Source organism: Sceloporus undulatus, chromosome 5 (genome assembly GCF_019175285.1).
Source record: "Sceloporus undulatus isolate JIND9_A2432 ecotype Alabama chromosome 5, SceUnd_v1.1, whole genome shotgun sequence".
Lineage (NCBI taxonomy): Eukaryota > Metazoa > Chordata > Lepidosauria > Squamata > Phrynosomatidae > Sceloporus > Sceloporus undulatus.
Window position 1 is genome coordinate 100,321,736 of NC_056526.1, and position 16,850 is coordinate 100,338,585.

The 16,850-nt window shown below is 43.7% G+C and overlaps 1 protein-coding gene across 1 annotated transcript in view; it reads right to left on the reverse strand.

Moving 5' to 3' along the window:
* Window positions 1-16,850, reverse strand: part of CRACR2A (calcium release activated channel regulator 2A) — a 135,929-nt gene that overhangs the window by 21,191 nt on the left and 97,888 nt on the right. The window contains exons 11-12 of the mRNA XM_042469236.1: window positions 11,617-11,705; window positions 956-1,280 (exon numbers count right to left, since the gene is read on the reverse strand). Of these exons, the coding sequence (XP_042325170.1) occupies window positions 956-1,280; window positions 11,617-11,705 (414 nt within the window). The remainder of the gene's footprint in view (window positions 1-955; window positions 1,281-11,616; window positions 11,706-16,850) is intronic.

Genomic DNA, 16,850 nt, shown 5'->3' on the forward strand with positions numbered 1-16,850 from the left:
TTGCTTTTTATACTTGTAATGGAAATATTTAGTAATAAAATAAGGAAAGATGATAGGATCCAAGGTTTGGAATTTCCCAAATATAAATTTAAACTCCGTGCGTTTGCGGATGACTTGGTGATTATTTTGGAGAACCCTAAAAAATCAATCCAAATATTAGAAGAAGTTTTGGAGGATTTTGGTATATTATCAGGGTTTAAGGTGAACAAAAGGAAAACTGGGATCCTACTTAAAAATTTGTCCAAAAGGGAATCTGAGGAATTAGGATCTCTTACTCAATTTCAGCTGATTAATAAAATTAAATATCTAGGTATAACTTTGACAGAGAACAACCAAGATTTGTATATAAATAATTATGTTCCGGTCTGGGAGAACATAAAGGGCGATTTAAAAAAATGGGGAAAACAACGATTATCGTTGTTAGGAAAGATTTACCATTGTATATGTTACTATATATATTTTTTTCTCTCTGTCCATAAAAGCTCAGTAATATTGTATATTTGTATCTCCAGATGGTATATGTATGGATATTTAATGGAAATAAAAAAAATATACTGAGGGAACACTCATTAATTGCTCTGACCCTATCTGAAAAGAGGCCGCAAATGGAGAGCCAGAGAGTGCTATCCTTGACCCTTGGGCCTTTTTAAGAACTTTATAAATAATATGGGAAAAGTATTAGGGTGCAAATCATATGAAGTGAGGGGTGACAGTTAAGACTGAATTACAATTAAAAGTTATCTTAATATTTTGAATAAGCTCAAACCAGAAGGTGGCATTCAATAAAGTTATATGCAAGTCCTGCATTAATGTATAAATAGACAAAGGCACAAGTGTAAGATTGCAGACACCTTGTTTGGCACCAGGTTTTATAGGAAAAAGAAGAGCCCAACAATTGTGTCAAAACCTGCTCCTACAAAACAAAAATTAAAAGCAATGAGATTTTGTTGCTTACGTTTGATAATGTTTCCATTCCTACAGGTTGCCACCTGGGAGAGGAAGGTGTCTTTTCAGTAGGTGAATCTATTTGGGTCCCATTCATTTCCCTTTCTGGAAGGACATTTTCATCTTCTTCAGACCATTTGGGTAGCTGCCTCCCTGACCTATTGAGAAGTTGGGGCAGAGGATCTTCTTCAATTGATATAATTCTCTGGAGTCGCTTTCCATGAGCCAGTCCTCCAGCATTAGCAGGGTCAGAATCAAATGAAAGATGTCCATTCAAGCTGAGAGAATTTCTTCTTCTTGAGGTGCTAAATGTATCTTCGTCTTCAGAAGACTGGCTAGAAAATTATTAGAAAAAGTATTATCATAGAATCATAGAATCGTAGAGTGCATAATAAGAATAAAATGATTATACAAAAAGCAGAAATACAAACTAAAGAAAACAACAAACATAATCCAAAGTACATAATATAACATAATGCCTAATAAAGATACAAAATCTAAAATCTATAATACACAACATGGTAACAATTAAGGCATGACATCTAGATGGCAATTCCTGACATTCCCCTGGCAGCAAAATAACAAAAAGACAATACAATATTGCAATACAGCAATAAAACAACAAGAAGAGAACATGGTCCCTTTACTCCCACAAACATTATATAATAATAGCAAATGCAACTCTAATGGAATGCAATGCAATACAATATAATACAACTCTAATACAATACAACACAATACACATAATTCCCCTTCACATATACAACAAAAATGGCAAATATAACAATGACAAAACAAAATAAATAAATAATTAAAACCAATTAGTCAAACATTCAAAACAATCAGCCTCCACCTGAGTCCTCTGGTGCCTTTTGAGGCTCTGTGGTGATGTTGGGTGGGGCAAGGCAGTCCCTCTTCCACAGGCATGCTTCTCTCTCAAACAGTTGGGCTGGAGTGATGTTCCTGGGCTCAAAGATCTTGTGAGCCAGCTTTTAAAGGTGCCTCTCTCACAGGCATGCCTGTCTCTCAAACAGCTGGGCTGGAGTGATGGGAAACGCATTGGACCTGCAGATCACTCACATGGAGGATGACGCCACCAATGCTATTGAAAGGCAGGTCCACGGCAAGGTTCTGACACCAGCTTCCACCCCACTACTGCCTTCCTTGGAAAGGATAGCCAAGTGCTCTTGGGATGCACCAGCTTCTGTGATGCCTAGGACCAGGAAGATTGAATCCTTGTATAGGATTTCGCCATCACAATCTTCTTGGTTGTTTGCCCATCCCAAACAGAACTCTGCTATGTCAAAGGGTCTCAGCAGTCCTTCATGCTGAAGACTTCCACTTTGCCTGCTGACCTGGAAGCGAAGAAAGTTGATGACCTGGCTAAGAAAGCCTATGCCTCCTCTGTTCTTGGACTCAAATTGGTGAATTACAATGCCTGTATGGGAGCGTACATACAGTGTTTGATGGAAAGGATCTCCCCTATCATTCTGGACGTCCCAGATGATACTCAGGCCATCCTGATGGAGATCAGAGACGAGGGTCATTCTACTGGGAGCTGGCTTATAATTTCAGCCTGACGCTCAGCCAAGTCGATGGCAGCTGCCATTGCTTTGAGAAGGCTCGCTTGGCTTCATTCCTCGAATCTGAACCCGAACGCAAAGGCCACCATTGAGGACATGCCATTCAATGACGCAGGCCTGTTCAGTTGTGGGACGGATGAGCGCTTCAACTTCAAGTACCGTATGAAGGTGGCTGCCAAGAAACTTGGTATGTCCACGCCTTCTCAACCCTCTTTTCGAAAGCGTTTTGGAGGTCAGCGACAGTGGTATGGCCAGGGCCAGCAGCCCTTTCAACAAGACTGCCCAACAGAAACACCAGAGGCAGCGCTACCTGTCCCAGTCATCTTCTTCTTCTGGCCACCGCCAGCCCCTACTCAGTACCGAAAGAACTACCGCAAATAGGATACTGACCAGGGCAAGAAGAGACCCTGAAGGGTTGCTGTGTGCTCCGTCATCTGCTCCAGCTCCTCCTTCTGTGACATTCTGAGGCCCTTCTCTGACACCTGGGTCACTGTGGCTTCCAACTCTTGGGTCCTTGACATTGTCGGTAGAGGCCCTCAAGTTCGAAGAGCTCCCCCCAACTGGAGCTGTTGTTTCCACACACCTCCTAGGACACCCTTCTCGATGAAGTTCGCTCTCTTTTGACAAAAGGAGCAATTTCACCTGTGGACCCTCCGGATATTTTACGGTCCCCAAGACCGATGGCGGCCTTAGATCCATTTTAGATCTGTGACTCCTGAACTCTTATTTGGCCTACTGTCAATTCCACATGGTAACTCTTGCCTCTATTTTGCCCTTATTGCATCAGGGTCTGTGGTTCAGGATGATCGACCTGAAGGACGCGTATTTCAGTGTGGGGATTCAAAAGAGTCACCAGAGGTTCCTGACCTTTGCCGTCGGTCCCAACATGTACCAATACAAGGTTCTTCCCTTCAGCCTCTCCACAGCTCAAAGACTCTTCACCAAGTGCATGGCTCCAGTGGTGGCTTATCTTCACTAATGAGGTTCCAGAGTCTTCTCGTACCTGGACGACTGGCTCCTCGCGGCCCCCTCCGAGGACGAATTACGGAGAGAAGTCGACTTCATGGTGAACTTGGAGAAGTCACATCTCACCCAGTCAAGCAGATCATGTTCATTGGCACCATCCTCCACTCTGAAGACTGCATCGCCTATTTCCCTCAGGACCGTTTCCAAGCTCTTTGCACTGCAGTCAGGACTTGTCTCGCTCACAGACGAGTGAGGGCCAGCGATGTCCAAATAGCCCTGGAACACATGGTCTCCATGACGTTCGTGACTCCGTGGGTTTCGGCCCCTCCAGTCATGGTCCCTGTCGGCTTTCAATGCAGTGACGGACCCTCCGTCCAAGTTGATCATGGTCCCGAGGCCAGTTTCCCACTCGCTCCGCTGGTGGCTCGACTCCCAGAACATTCGCATCAGCATGCCTTTTTCGCTTCCTCAGCCTCAGGTCACCATAACCACCAACACATCCATGGAAGGCTGGGGAGCCCAGACCTCAGGCCTCTTCATCAAAGACAAGTGGTCCCTGGATGATCAAGTGTTCCACATCAATGCTCTCGAGATGCTTGCTGTGGAAAAGGCCCTGAGAGCCTTCGAGACGAATTTGTCCAACAAGGTACTTCTTCTGACAGACAATACCACAGTTATAGTGTTGTTCTGACAGACAACACCACAAACAAGGGGGCACCAGCTCACAGACCTTGCTCGACATCAAGTTCCGTATCTGGGAGTGGTACATTCCAAGAAGGATTCTGCTCCAAGCAATCCACTTGCCAGGAGAAGAAAATGATTTGGTCGACCAGCTCAGCAGGTCTTCCATCACTTGCCATCCCGAAACAGTTGACAACCTCTTCAGTCGGTGGGGAACCCAGCAGATCAACCTCATTGTGACCACTCTCAACAGCCACTGTCCCCAGTTCTACTCCTGATTGCGCAACGAGAACTCCCTCAGAAACTCATTCAACTTCACTTGGTCAGGATAGATGCTTTACGCCTTTCCTCCATTCCCACTGATCACCATGGTGGTGTCCAAGATGACAAGAGACCGCTCGGATGCCATCCTGATCACCCCTTGGTGGTCGAGACAACCGTGATTTCCATACCTGCTCTATCTCTCCCGGAAAGACTTTCTCCATCTCGAGTTTCGTCCAGATCTCCTCACTCTCCAGGATGGCTGGGTTCGACATCCGAATATCAACAACCTACCGATGGTGGCGTGGAGACTCCATCCCTAGACTCACTTCCTCCCTCGGTACAAATGGTGATCCTGGCTGCCCAAAAGCCGGCTACCAAGAAATCCTATGCTTCCAAATGGAAGATATTTGCTGATTTTCTCTCTGCGAGAGACTTCTCTCCATCCCGGGTGTTGACATCAGTGGTGCTGGAGTTCCTGATGGCACTCCTGGATTCAGGGCTGTGCCTCACCTCCATCAAGTGTTATCTTTCTGCCATCTGTTCCCACTATCAATTTGATGGCAAGCCTTCATTTTTCAGGGACCCTCTTGTGAAGAGCTTTCTGAAAGGTTGCAACAACCTCCATCCTCTGGTCTCGGTAACAACACCTGCTTGGAGTCTGGATGCTGTGCTGTCTTCTCTGCAATCCAAGCCCATTGAACCCATGACCACAGCTGACTTGTGGCTGTTGACTTGGAAGACAGCTTTCCTTGTGGCCATTACCTCTGCCCACCGTACGGGTGAACCCTGTGCCTTGCGGAGGGATCAGCCTTTCCTTAGGTTCCATAAGGATAAGGTTGTCCTCCGTATCAACATTACTTTTTTGCCTAAGGTGGTGTCATCCTTTTACATAGAATCATAGAATCATAGAGTTGGAAGAGACCGCAAGGGCCATCCAGTCCAACCCCCTGCCATGCAGGAAATCCAAATCAAAGCATCCCTGACAGATGGCCACCCAGCCTCTGTTTTAAGACCTCCAGGAAGGAGACTCTATCACCCTCCAAGGGAGTGCATTCCATTGTCGAACAGCCCTTACTGTCAGGAAGTTCCTCCTAATGTTCAGGTGGAATCTCTTTTCCTGTAGCTTGCATCCATTGTTCCGGGTCCTGTTCTCTGGAGCAGCAGAAAACAAGCTTGCTCCCTCTTCAATATGACATCCCTTCAAATATTTAAACAGGGCGATCATATCACCTCTTAACCTTCTTTTCTCCAGGCTAAACATCCCCAGCTCCCTAAGTCGTTCCTCATAGGGCATGGTTTCCAGACCCTTCACCATTTTTGTCGCCCTCCTTTGGACACGCTCCAGTTTCTCAATGTCCTTTCTGAATTGTGGCACTCAGAACTGGACACAATATTCTAGGTGGGGCCTGACCAAAGCAGAATACAGTGGCACTATTACTTCTCTTGATCTAGACACTATACTTCTATTGATGCAGCCTAAAATAGCATTGGCCTTTTTAGCTGCCGCATCACACTGTTCACTCATGTTCAACTTGTGGTCTACTTGGACTCCTAGATCCCTTTCACACGTAGTTTCATTCAGCCAGGTGTCACCCATCCTATATCTGTGCATTTTATTTTTCCGCCCTAAGTGCAATACCTTACATTTCTCCGTGTTGAATTTCATTTTGTTAGCTTTGGCCCAGCTTTCTAGTCTATTCAGGTCATTTTGAATCTTGATCCTGTCCTCTGGGGTATTAGCTATTCCCCCTAATTTGGTATCATCTGCAAATTTGATAAGTATGCTCCCAATTCTGTCATCCAGGTCATTGATAAAGCTGTTGAATAGCACTGGGCCCAGGACAGAGCCCTGTGGGACCCCACTGGTCACTTTTCTCCAGGATGAAAAGGAGCCATTGTTGAGCACCCTTTGGGTTCGGCCGGTCAACCAATTACAGATCCATTTAACAGTTCCTTTGTCTAGCCCACATTTTACAAGCTTGTTTGCAAGAATGTCATGGGGAACCTTGTCAAAGGCCTTAGTGAAATCAAGATATACTATATCCACAGCATTCCCTTCATCTACCAAGCTGGTAATTTTATCAAAGAAAGAGATCAAGTTTGTCTGGCATGACTTGTTTCTCTGAAACCCATGTTGACTTTTTGTGATTATGGCATTGCCTTCTAGATGTTCACAGACTCTCTGTTTAATGATCTGCTCCAGAATCTTTCCTAGTACTGATGTCAGACTAACTGGACGATAATTGTTGGGATCCTCTTTTTTCCCCTTTTTGAAGATGGGGACAACGTTTGCCCTCCTCCAGTCTGCTGGGATCTCTCCTGTTTTCCAGGAGTTTTCAAAGATTATTGCCAATGGCTCCGATATTACATTTGCCAGTTCTTTTAATACCCTTGGATGGAGTTCATCTGGTCCTGGAGACTTAAATTCATTTAGATTAATAAGATATTCCTCTACTATCTCTTTACTTATTCTGAGCTGAAATTCCTCTATTCTGTCCTCTGCTCCATTATCCTCAGGTTGAGCACCCTTTGCCTTTTCTGAGAAGACTGAGGCAAAGAAGGTGTTAATTCTGCCTTTTCTCTGTCTTCTGTTAGCATTTTGCCATCTTCTCCACGCAGTGGCCCTACCGTTTCCTTCTTCTTCCTTTTGCTGCGGACATATCCAAAAAAGCCCTTTTTATTGTTCTTAACCTCTCTAGCAAGCCTGAGTTCATTCTGCGCTTTAGCTTTTCTGACTTTACCCCTACACATGCCTGCTATTTCTTTGAATTCCTTTTTTGTGATTTCCCCCTTTTTCCATTTCTTATACATGTTCCGTTTCAAACTTAGCTCGGTTGAAAGTTCCTTAGTCATCCATCCTGGTTTCTTGAGACACCTCTGATTTTTCTTTCTCACTGGAACTGTTTGAAATTGTGCCTTCAGTATCTCCCTTTTGAGAAAGTCCCATCCGTCCTGAACTCCTTTATCTTTTAGTATTTCTGACCATGGAATTGCCCTCAATACTTCTCTAAGTTTACTGAAATCCGCTCTCCTAAAGTCTAGGATGCGTGTCTGACTATGCCTGGCTTCTCCTTTCCACTGTATTTCAAACTCCAGGAGAACATGGTCACTTCCACCTAATGATCCCACCACTTGCACCCCATTAACCAAGTCATCCTTGTTGGTTAGGATCAGATCTAAAATAGCTGACCCCCTTGTTGCCTCTTCCACCTTTTGGACCATGAAATTGTCTTCCAGGCAAGTGAGGAATTTGCTAGGCCTTGAGGATTTTGCTGAGTTTGACTTCCAACAAATATCAGGATAGTTGAAGTCGCCCATCACTACTAGATCTCTCTTTTCTGACTGTGTGGTCATCTGTTCTAGAAAGATATCATCCAATTCCTCAGTCTGACTTGGGGGTCTGTAGTAGACTCCCACCGTAACATCCTTGTTCTTTCCCTCCCCTTTAATTTTTACCCAGATGCTCTCCACCTGGCTTCCTGGATTGATGTCCTGGATCTCTTCACTGGTGTAAATATCTCTGACATATAGTGCTATTCCTCCTCCTTTCTTGTTTGGCCTATTTTTCTTAAAAAGCTTATACCCCTCTATTTCCACATTCCAATCATGAGACTCATCCCACCAGGTTTCAGTGATGCCTATTATATCATATTTGCTTTGTTGTACTAGGAGTTCGAGTTCATCTTGCTTATTTTCTATGCTCTGTGCATTAGTGTAGAGACATCGCAGACCATGGTTCCCTTTTACTTGCTGCCTGTGCAAGTTTTTTTTGCCTCCCACTGTTGGGTCCTTGCACTTTTTTTCTTGTTTCCTCTATGTCAGTTTGACTATTTTCGCCATCCCTTTCGCCTTCCTTAATATTGTCTCCCTTCCCCTTGGAACTCAGTTTAAAGCCCTCCTGATCAAGTTCTTGAGACTGTTGGCAAAAACATTTCTTCCAACTGGCGTGAGATGCAACCCGTCTGTTGCAAGAAGTCCCTCCTCATGGAACCGCAGCCCATGATCGAAGAATCCAAATCCTTCTCGGCGGCACCATCTGCGAAGCCAATTGTTCACATCCGCTATTTTCCTCTCCCTTCCTGGACCATGCCCTTCAACTGGCAGAAGAGACGAGATGACAACCTGTACATCCATTCCTTTCAGCTTCCTACCAAGCGCCTTGTAATCCCTTTTGATGTTCTGAAGGCTGTGTCTTGCAGTATCATTAGTTCCCAGGTGGACCAAAAGGAAGGGGTATTTGTCAGTAGGCTTGACCAGTCTTGTCAGCCTCTCTGTCACATCACGGATCTTTGCACCTGGAAGACAACACACCTCTCGAGACATCTTGTCAGGCCTACATATCACTGCTTCTGTACCCCTCAGCAAGGAGTCCCCCACTACGACCACACGCCTCCTCCTAGGCTTAGCAGCGACTGTTCCCTCGGGTGGGACTCTCAGGCTCCCCTGCTCTGTCCCTGAAGTTTGTTCATGCTGCTCTTCTCCATCCTCCTTAATAAGGGAAAGAGCTTCAAATCGATTCCCTAGCTGCAAGCTCCCAGAACAATCCCTTCTTGGCTTACTTCTCTTTGTGACATTCCTCCAGCTGTCTGCCTCCTGTGTATGGCAAGTGACCTCTTCCACCCTAGCATCTTCCTCTGCATGGTACTCATCCAAGATCGTTAGTTCTATTGTGTCCAGGAAATCCTCTTGTTCCCTAATATGCTGAAGTGTAGCTACTCTTGACTCCAGCTGCTGCACTTTCTCCTCCAAGAGTGCTACCAACTTGCACTTGGTGCATGTGAAGTTCTTGACTTCTGTAGGCAAGAAGAGAAACATCCCACAAGAGTTGCAGGTGACTACAGCAGATCCCTCGTTGTCCATACTGCAAAGTCTTTAGTAATGACTATAACAGTCAATCTACTGGGAATACTACTTTAAAGGAATGTCCTGACTGCTATCTGATACTTAAAGGCAAGGTTATATTTCAATATCTGATTCTAATCTGATGCCACTTGAGTCGAATTGTTGAGTTAAAGAAAACTAAAACTCGCGCGCCATTAGGCGCACGGCTCTGGAAGTTGGTATATAAAGCTAGTCTGCTAGCTCCGCCCCCCTTGTGACTCACAGATGTGACTCACAGAAGCTTCACCCCTTCAGCACGAGCACACAGTCTCAAGCACATGTGTCATGACATTGTTTTACTGACCTGGCCTCGAACCTGACCACCGATACCAAACGTTGACTGCACACCTTGGCCTTCTATTTGAACAGAACTGAGGGTTCGAGCCGTTCCGACAGACTGTTCCAGTGATATCCGGAACTGAAAAAGGGACTACCTGTGACTGCTAAGAGGCTTTCCAAATGGGTGGCTGGAAGCATCCACCTCTGCTATGAACTGTCGGACAGACCTCTCCCAGCCAGGGTTCACTCCCATGCAACTAGGACGGTAGGGGCATCCTCTGCTTTTTTGACTGGGGTCCCCTTGGAGGATGTCTGTAAAGCTGCGGTTTGGTCTCAGCCCCTTGACTTTCATCAAACATTATAGGCTGCTCACCAGGGCCAAACGGGACACAGCATTTGGGAGGGCAGTGTTAGTTTCAGGTTTACATTGATTTGCACTGCATTTCTATTAGTTTACAAGCTGTTGACAATGAATGTCTTAATTGCCAGAATTGGCATGGTTTACACAAGTTTTGACATGGTTTACACAAGTCCTTCATGACTTAATATGTTGAAAAATGTGCCTTATGACTTGAACATGTTTCATTGTAGTTGATTACTTAAAGTACTATTTATGAAGTACTAAGCACAGCAAACACAGCTTTGGCTCAAAGATCTTTATTGTGTGGTTTAATAAACACAGCTTTAATTGAACCTAACTTTGGTGTCATGACACTCCCTCCACCACTGACCTAAGCTTGTCAGTCTAACCCATTTGTATGATTTGCAGAGACCACAAAGAAGAAGGACTGTCATGGCCAGCCAAGAGCAGGACTCGGAGGATGAGAAGGAGGACGGGTCTACTCAGGAGCAAGGGGTAATTGAGGCTGCACCTGGTGTTAATTCTGCTCTGCCAGAGCCCAGCCCTGATCTCCCAGCCCCAGAGGAGGAGGTTCAGCCAGGTCCTAGTGCTGATGGGATTCCTTTGGTGGTACAGCAGCCTAGTGGTGACTCTGGGGAGGAACCAGACCTGGAGGTTCCCTCCTTTAGGCAACACAGGGCTGAGAGTGCTGGCAGATGCAGGTCCAGGAGGATTGCTGAGAGACAATTGGCAAACAAGCCTCAGCTGGCACCAAGGAGGGAATCTCCTACTTAACCACCTGTGAGATGCTAACTCGGTGCCAGAATTTATTGCATAATCCTTTGGTGTGACTGCTGCCTGCACTGGCTTTATGTATCTTGACCTAGGAATGAACTGGACTCTTGCTACCTTCTGGCTGACCTGACTGTGGACTGGACTGACTATTGTGATCTCTGTTCTCCTGACTTTGGCTTTGGCTTTTAGTTTGCTCTTTCTCTCAATCCCTGCAAGGTTTGTGGACTATTTCCAGCTGCAGAGCTAATTACCTTGCTGAGCCCTCCTTATTGGTGTGTGTTTGTGTGTGCTGGCTGTAGTCCAGGACAGGTTGCTCACCTGTAATGGTATTTCTTCGAGTGGTCATCTGCAAATACATACAAATCCCACCCATCCTCCTCTCAGCGTCCTGCTCTACATTGGCTCATTCTTATGTCAATTACGTGATGAAAATTTCGGAACAAGGGGAAAGAGTGGGAAGACAGGGGACTTATAAGGGATGGGCAAAGCTACTGTCAAAAAGTTGCAAAGTTAACTTTGCCCAGTGATTCCAGAAGTTTCTGAGCAGAACTGCACAGGTGCAGTACAACCCATTTGTATGTATTTGCAGATGACCACTTGAAGAAATACCATTACAGGTGAGCAACCTATCCATATCCTTGCCTTGTAATAGTACTACTTTTGGTTCCAGGTCCAGTTTCTACAAAATGGAGCATACTGAGTCACCCACAGAGGAAGATGATAGTATATAAATAAAAATGTAACTGGAGATGATTAAAATAGGTAGAGAGAATAAATACTTAAATAAAGGGCTACTTTGTATACTAATTTGAAATATGTCTTGTATTTTGTATGTTACCTGAAAAATACATGAAATGCAGACTGGGAAAACAGAAGCCTTACCTCTTCAGTGAGCCTCTTCTGTCAACATATCTGCCGATGATTGAGCCTGACCTTTGTTTCCAGCTGGCAGGTGGACCACTCTTATGTTTCTGTAGCAATATTATTTTAAAATTTGACTCATTGTAGTTATTAATACTAACAAAATGGGAGTTTCAATGCCAGTATTCAGAACAATATATCCCAACACAATTCCAATATACTGAAAGGAAACTACATTTCCACCCTATTCTTCATGCTTTTGTGAGTAATTTTTGAAGCTCCTGGAATCCTTCTAAGTTGAAAATATGTTTTCAGATGAAAAAGGAGAACTGGTACCTCTGGAAGCCTACAGGACTGGCAAATTTCCTTTAAAATGAAGTGAAAGGCTTCCTTACACCTTACATTCCCAACCTTTAGAAAGAGTTTTGATGGACTCTTTGTTGGGTTTCTAGACACATCAACTTTCATGGGGGGAGGATGTGCAGCCTGCAGCATGTTTCAAGTACAGAAAATTAGCCCCTGGAATTCTGGAGCTTGCCTACCCCTGCATTACAAGATAACAGATGTCTGGTGCTCTATTAATGCTAGATCTGAGGTCAAATGTTCAGCTACAACTCAAGGCATGAGTACCCCAGGAAGAGCATCTGAGAGCTCTGAGAGGAACAATGGAGGACAGAAAGAGGAAGACTGCATACCAGAGATGGATAGACTCAATCACGTAAGCCACAGACTTGAGCCCAACAACTGAGGATAGGTTGTCTTGAAGAAGTCTCATTCATGGGGTTGCCATGAGTTGAGGTCTACTCAAAGGCAACTAACAACAAAGAGCACCAGACATCAACTACATTGTTTAGATCTTCCAAACTCAGAGCTGTGGACTTCTTGATTGAGTCTATCTACTTGTACTCTGATTTTTTCTCTTTTCCTATCACCTTCCACTTCACTGGGCATTACTGTCACTTCCAATCTGTCATGTTGTCACATGATATGTCCAAAGTACGACAGCCCCAGTTTATTCATCTTGGCCTCAGTTCAGGCTTGATTTGCTCTGTAATGCATTCATTTATCTTTTGTTAGTGCATAGCATTTGCAGAATCTCCAGAACTACATTTCAACTACATAATTTTCTTTCTGTCAGCTTTATTCACTGTCCAGCTTTCATATCCATACAGACAGATCATAGATAACATGATGTGGATGATTCTGCCTTTGGCATTTAATGAAATATCTTCATATTTGATTAACAAATGTTGTGGCACATCCATTTCTTTTAGACCAATCCACAGTTTTTCATAATCTATCAAATCCTTTAATATTATTAAAGCACAGATAGATTTTCTTCTGAAATTCTTTTATATGCTACATTAGCCAACATGTATTTGCAGTATGATCTCTAGTACGTCTTCCTTTTCTGAACCCAGAAAAGGTTGTCTGGCATTTCTTTTTGCATATATGGTAAAATCTCTGCTCACCAACCTAGGAAATAAGGCCAGATACAAGATGATGGGTTGAAAATTGGGTCACTTTAATCAATTTATTACTTTATTCTATTTATTGTTTCTTATGGAGAGCGGCAACTAACGGGTAGTAGCCTAGTGTGGGAGCAGCTGCGGCAAATGGTCTTTCCCCCAGATCTCCTCTGCAGCTTCCTCTGGGCAATAACATCTGAACCCTAAGGAAAACCCAAAGGTGGGTTACTCCCCAGCTGGCCTGCATCAGAAAGACCATCCTCCAAGCTACAGGTCTTAAAGAGAGGGTTTATCCTTCAGGCCAGCCTCAAGGGATGTCTCTTTCCCCATCTCCCTAGTCACAGGACCTAAGAGGCAGTTTAAGAGACACCCCCCCTTTCACCAAAAGTGGTGCCCTAGGTGCTCATCATACTCAAAATCTTCCTCACTACCTGCCAGGTGACCACCTATTTGGACTCCACCCTAGCCATTTGCCCATGTCTGACTGTAACAGTATGGGATAGGCAAAAAAGTCCATGGAAAAGGGGGAAAATCCTAGCTGGTCCCAAAGAAACCAAGCAACTTCATACTTTAACAACAGTGGGAGGGTAGATTGAGTGCTTGAGTAGATTGAGAAGCTGGGGATGGCAGTGCCATAAATAGCCTCTGGCCTTGCCTTGCCTCCACCTACCATTGGCAAACTTACTGTGGCACATTTTTAAATCTTGGGCTCTCCTTCCCAGGAGGCCATTGAAATGGGCCTTCCCCCCAAACAACTTTGCCATGGGGGGGGGGGAATCTTCATACTCAAAATCTTCAGCATAACTTTTTCACATGGGAGATCAATGCAAAAGTGCAGTGTTTACTACAATCCCTGCCCCCCTTTTCTTGTGGTCTCACAAGTGTATTGAGTGTTTGAGCCATTTTGAAGATTTTTGTTAGAATTCTGATAGACTCTCTCTATAGTATGAAACTCTGTTGGCATGTCATTTGTTCCTGGCTATTTATTTATCCTAAGTACTTTGAGAGCAGCTTCTACTTCACTGTCTAAAATTGTGAGTTCATTATCAAAACATTCTTATGTCAGTGAATCTGTCATCCTTTAATCTATACTGTTTCCACTGTCTTTTTATTTTGTTCTGATCATAATGTGTTTCCCTGTTTATTTAAATTTCCCTTTTTTTTTTGAAGTAGTTTAATTAGTGCTTCAAAATATTGATCCATCTAGAGATCCATCTAGGTTAATAATAATAATAATCATATGAAAGCCTCCTCCAAAATGGATCTAGGGATGACTTTTCTATGACCAGCCTCCACAGTTCTTGTGATTTCTGTTTTGGTGGCCAAACATATAGAACTATGGTTTTTAACACAACAGGAGCATTATAGTTCAACACCAGCACTTTGAATTGTACCCAGAAACAAACTGGCAGCCATTGGAGCTGTTTCAACAGGGGCATTGTATAATTTCTATAACCTATCCTCATTAGCAGCCTGGCTGCAGCTCTTTGAATCAACTGAACTTTGCGAACTTTCTTCAAAGGCAGCCCCAAGTAGAACACATCACAGTAGTCCAAACAGATGTAACCAAGGCATGTACCACTGAGGCTAGGTCTGGTGTCTCAAGGAACGGACACAATTGGCACACATGTTTTAGATGTGCAAAAGCGTTCCTGGCCATTGCAGAGACCTGGGCCTCCAGGTTCAAAGCTGAGTCCAGGAGTACCCCGAAACAGCAAACCTGCATCTTCAGGAGGAGTGTGACCCCATCTAACACAGGCTGTATCCCTATTCCCTAATCTGCCTTCCGACTGACCAGGAGTACCTCTGTCTTGTCTGGATTGAGTTTGATCTTTTTTGTTCTCATCCAGTCCTTTGACTTTCCATTCACATCTCAACATGTCCTTGTGGCTTGAGTTCAATTGCCATCAGTACTCATCCTGATGCTGCCAGGAAGAGTGGTTTTGTGCCTTGGGCCCAGTATTGGGGCTTCCCAGGACTCCAAGTGGCTGCTTGAGTCCATGCTATATCTAGAGCAAATCTCACTCCAGATAATGGGGTGGTGAGCAGTTATCATGGAATCAAAAATCCCACGAGACCTCATGAGTGATTTCACAGGCATATATGCATGTCCTCGTGGGCTGCTGGCCATTTTCACCAGTGGCCTACAAGACAGTACTGATATGTCCTGGTGGGTATGGTAAAGTAATTTGGGTGTTTGGGTCAACTGAGGTGGCTGAGTCACCAGAGTTCTTTCAACTGCTAAAGGGATAAGTCATGCCTGATTCAGGGCCTCTTGGCAAAAAAGCACCCTTCCCAGCAGTGTGGGGATTAGTAGTGATGACAACTGAACTCAATTCCCTTTAATCTTTCTTTGATATGCAGTCTTTGGCCCTGCCATGATCATGCAAGCTGAGTTCTCTCACCAGAAACATGAGTGGGTTACAGACCACCGAAAAGCGTTGGTTTGCTGCCGCCGCCGGTTGCATCGTCCGGGAACTGCAGCAACCAAACAGCAAGGTTCTCGGACGCTGCAAAGAAGGAACATGAAAATCATGCTCCTTCCTGCGCCCTGGAAGAGACGCCACAAGTGTCGAAGCGCGCACTTGTGGTGTCATTTCTTTTTTTAAAATTTTTATTTCCATAAACAAATACATCTCTAAATTCTATTACATTCTATTATCTTTTTGACACATTATTTTATATACCCTTCAGTGCCCCCCTTCCCCGGAGCCATTTCCATCCTTATATTCCATCCAAAATTTCAGTTCATCTTCTGGAGGTAATCTTCCATCTTCTTTTCTCAACACTTTCTCAACAAATTCTTTCCAAACCCCCTCAAAGTAATTTCTTTTCCATAATCCTTTTTTTACTTTCAGTTTACATGTCAATTTATCATTAATAACTAATCTCCATACCTCTTTGTACCAATCCTCCACTTCTACATCCATTTTCTTTTTCCAACACCTTGCTATTATTAATCTTGCTGCTGTAAGCAAACTTGTTACCAAATCTTTTTTTTTCTTTTTTCCATTTCTCTGAGTTATACAGTATAACGATAACAAAACTATATTCGGTCTTCTATCTATTTTTATATTCATAACATTTTCTATTTCTTATAGCACTTTTCCCAATTTTTTTTTACCTATTTACATTGCCACCACATATGGATATATGACCTTACTTCTTGATAGCCTCTCCAACAATTTTTTGTAATCTCACTTGAGTCAGGTACCATTTCCATTTCAACTTGTAATAATTTTCTTTTATCCAAACCGATAAATTTTTCAGGTGTCTTTGTTCCCAAATTCTATCCCATTCCTTGTCATTTATTTTACATCCCAATTCTTCTTCCCATAGTCCCTTTAAAGTATTTCCTTTTATTTTTCCTCCTTTATTCTCCATCAACATTTTGTAAATTTTACTAGTAATTCCTTTTATGTTCTCATTTTCTTCCATTTCTCTTCCTTTCTGAACTATTTGTTCAAATTGCATATACTTTTTCTTTTCTACATTCCTTTTCCTTCAGAGAAGATGGTGGCGAAACATCAGAAAGAAACTCTGCTAGAATATGGCCATATAGCCCGAAAAACCCACAAAAAACCTCAAGAATTGTGAGAAGAATCTGATACACCTCACTGTCAAAGTGCAAAAATAGACCATTGCATATTGTATCTTGCAAGTATCTTTCCATTAGGTCACCATGGAAGGCTGTGAGGTGACTATGCTCTCTTGGACCATTACATCTCAGGTCCACCTCAATCCATGGAAAGAGGCGGGTAAGAAATAATAATAATAATAATAACA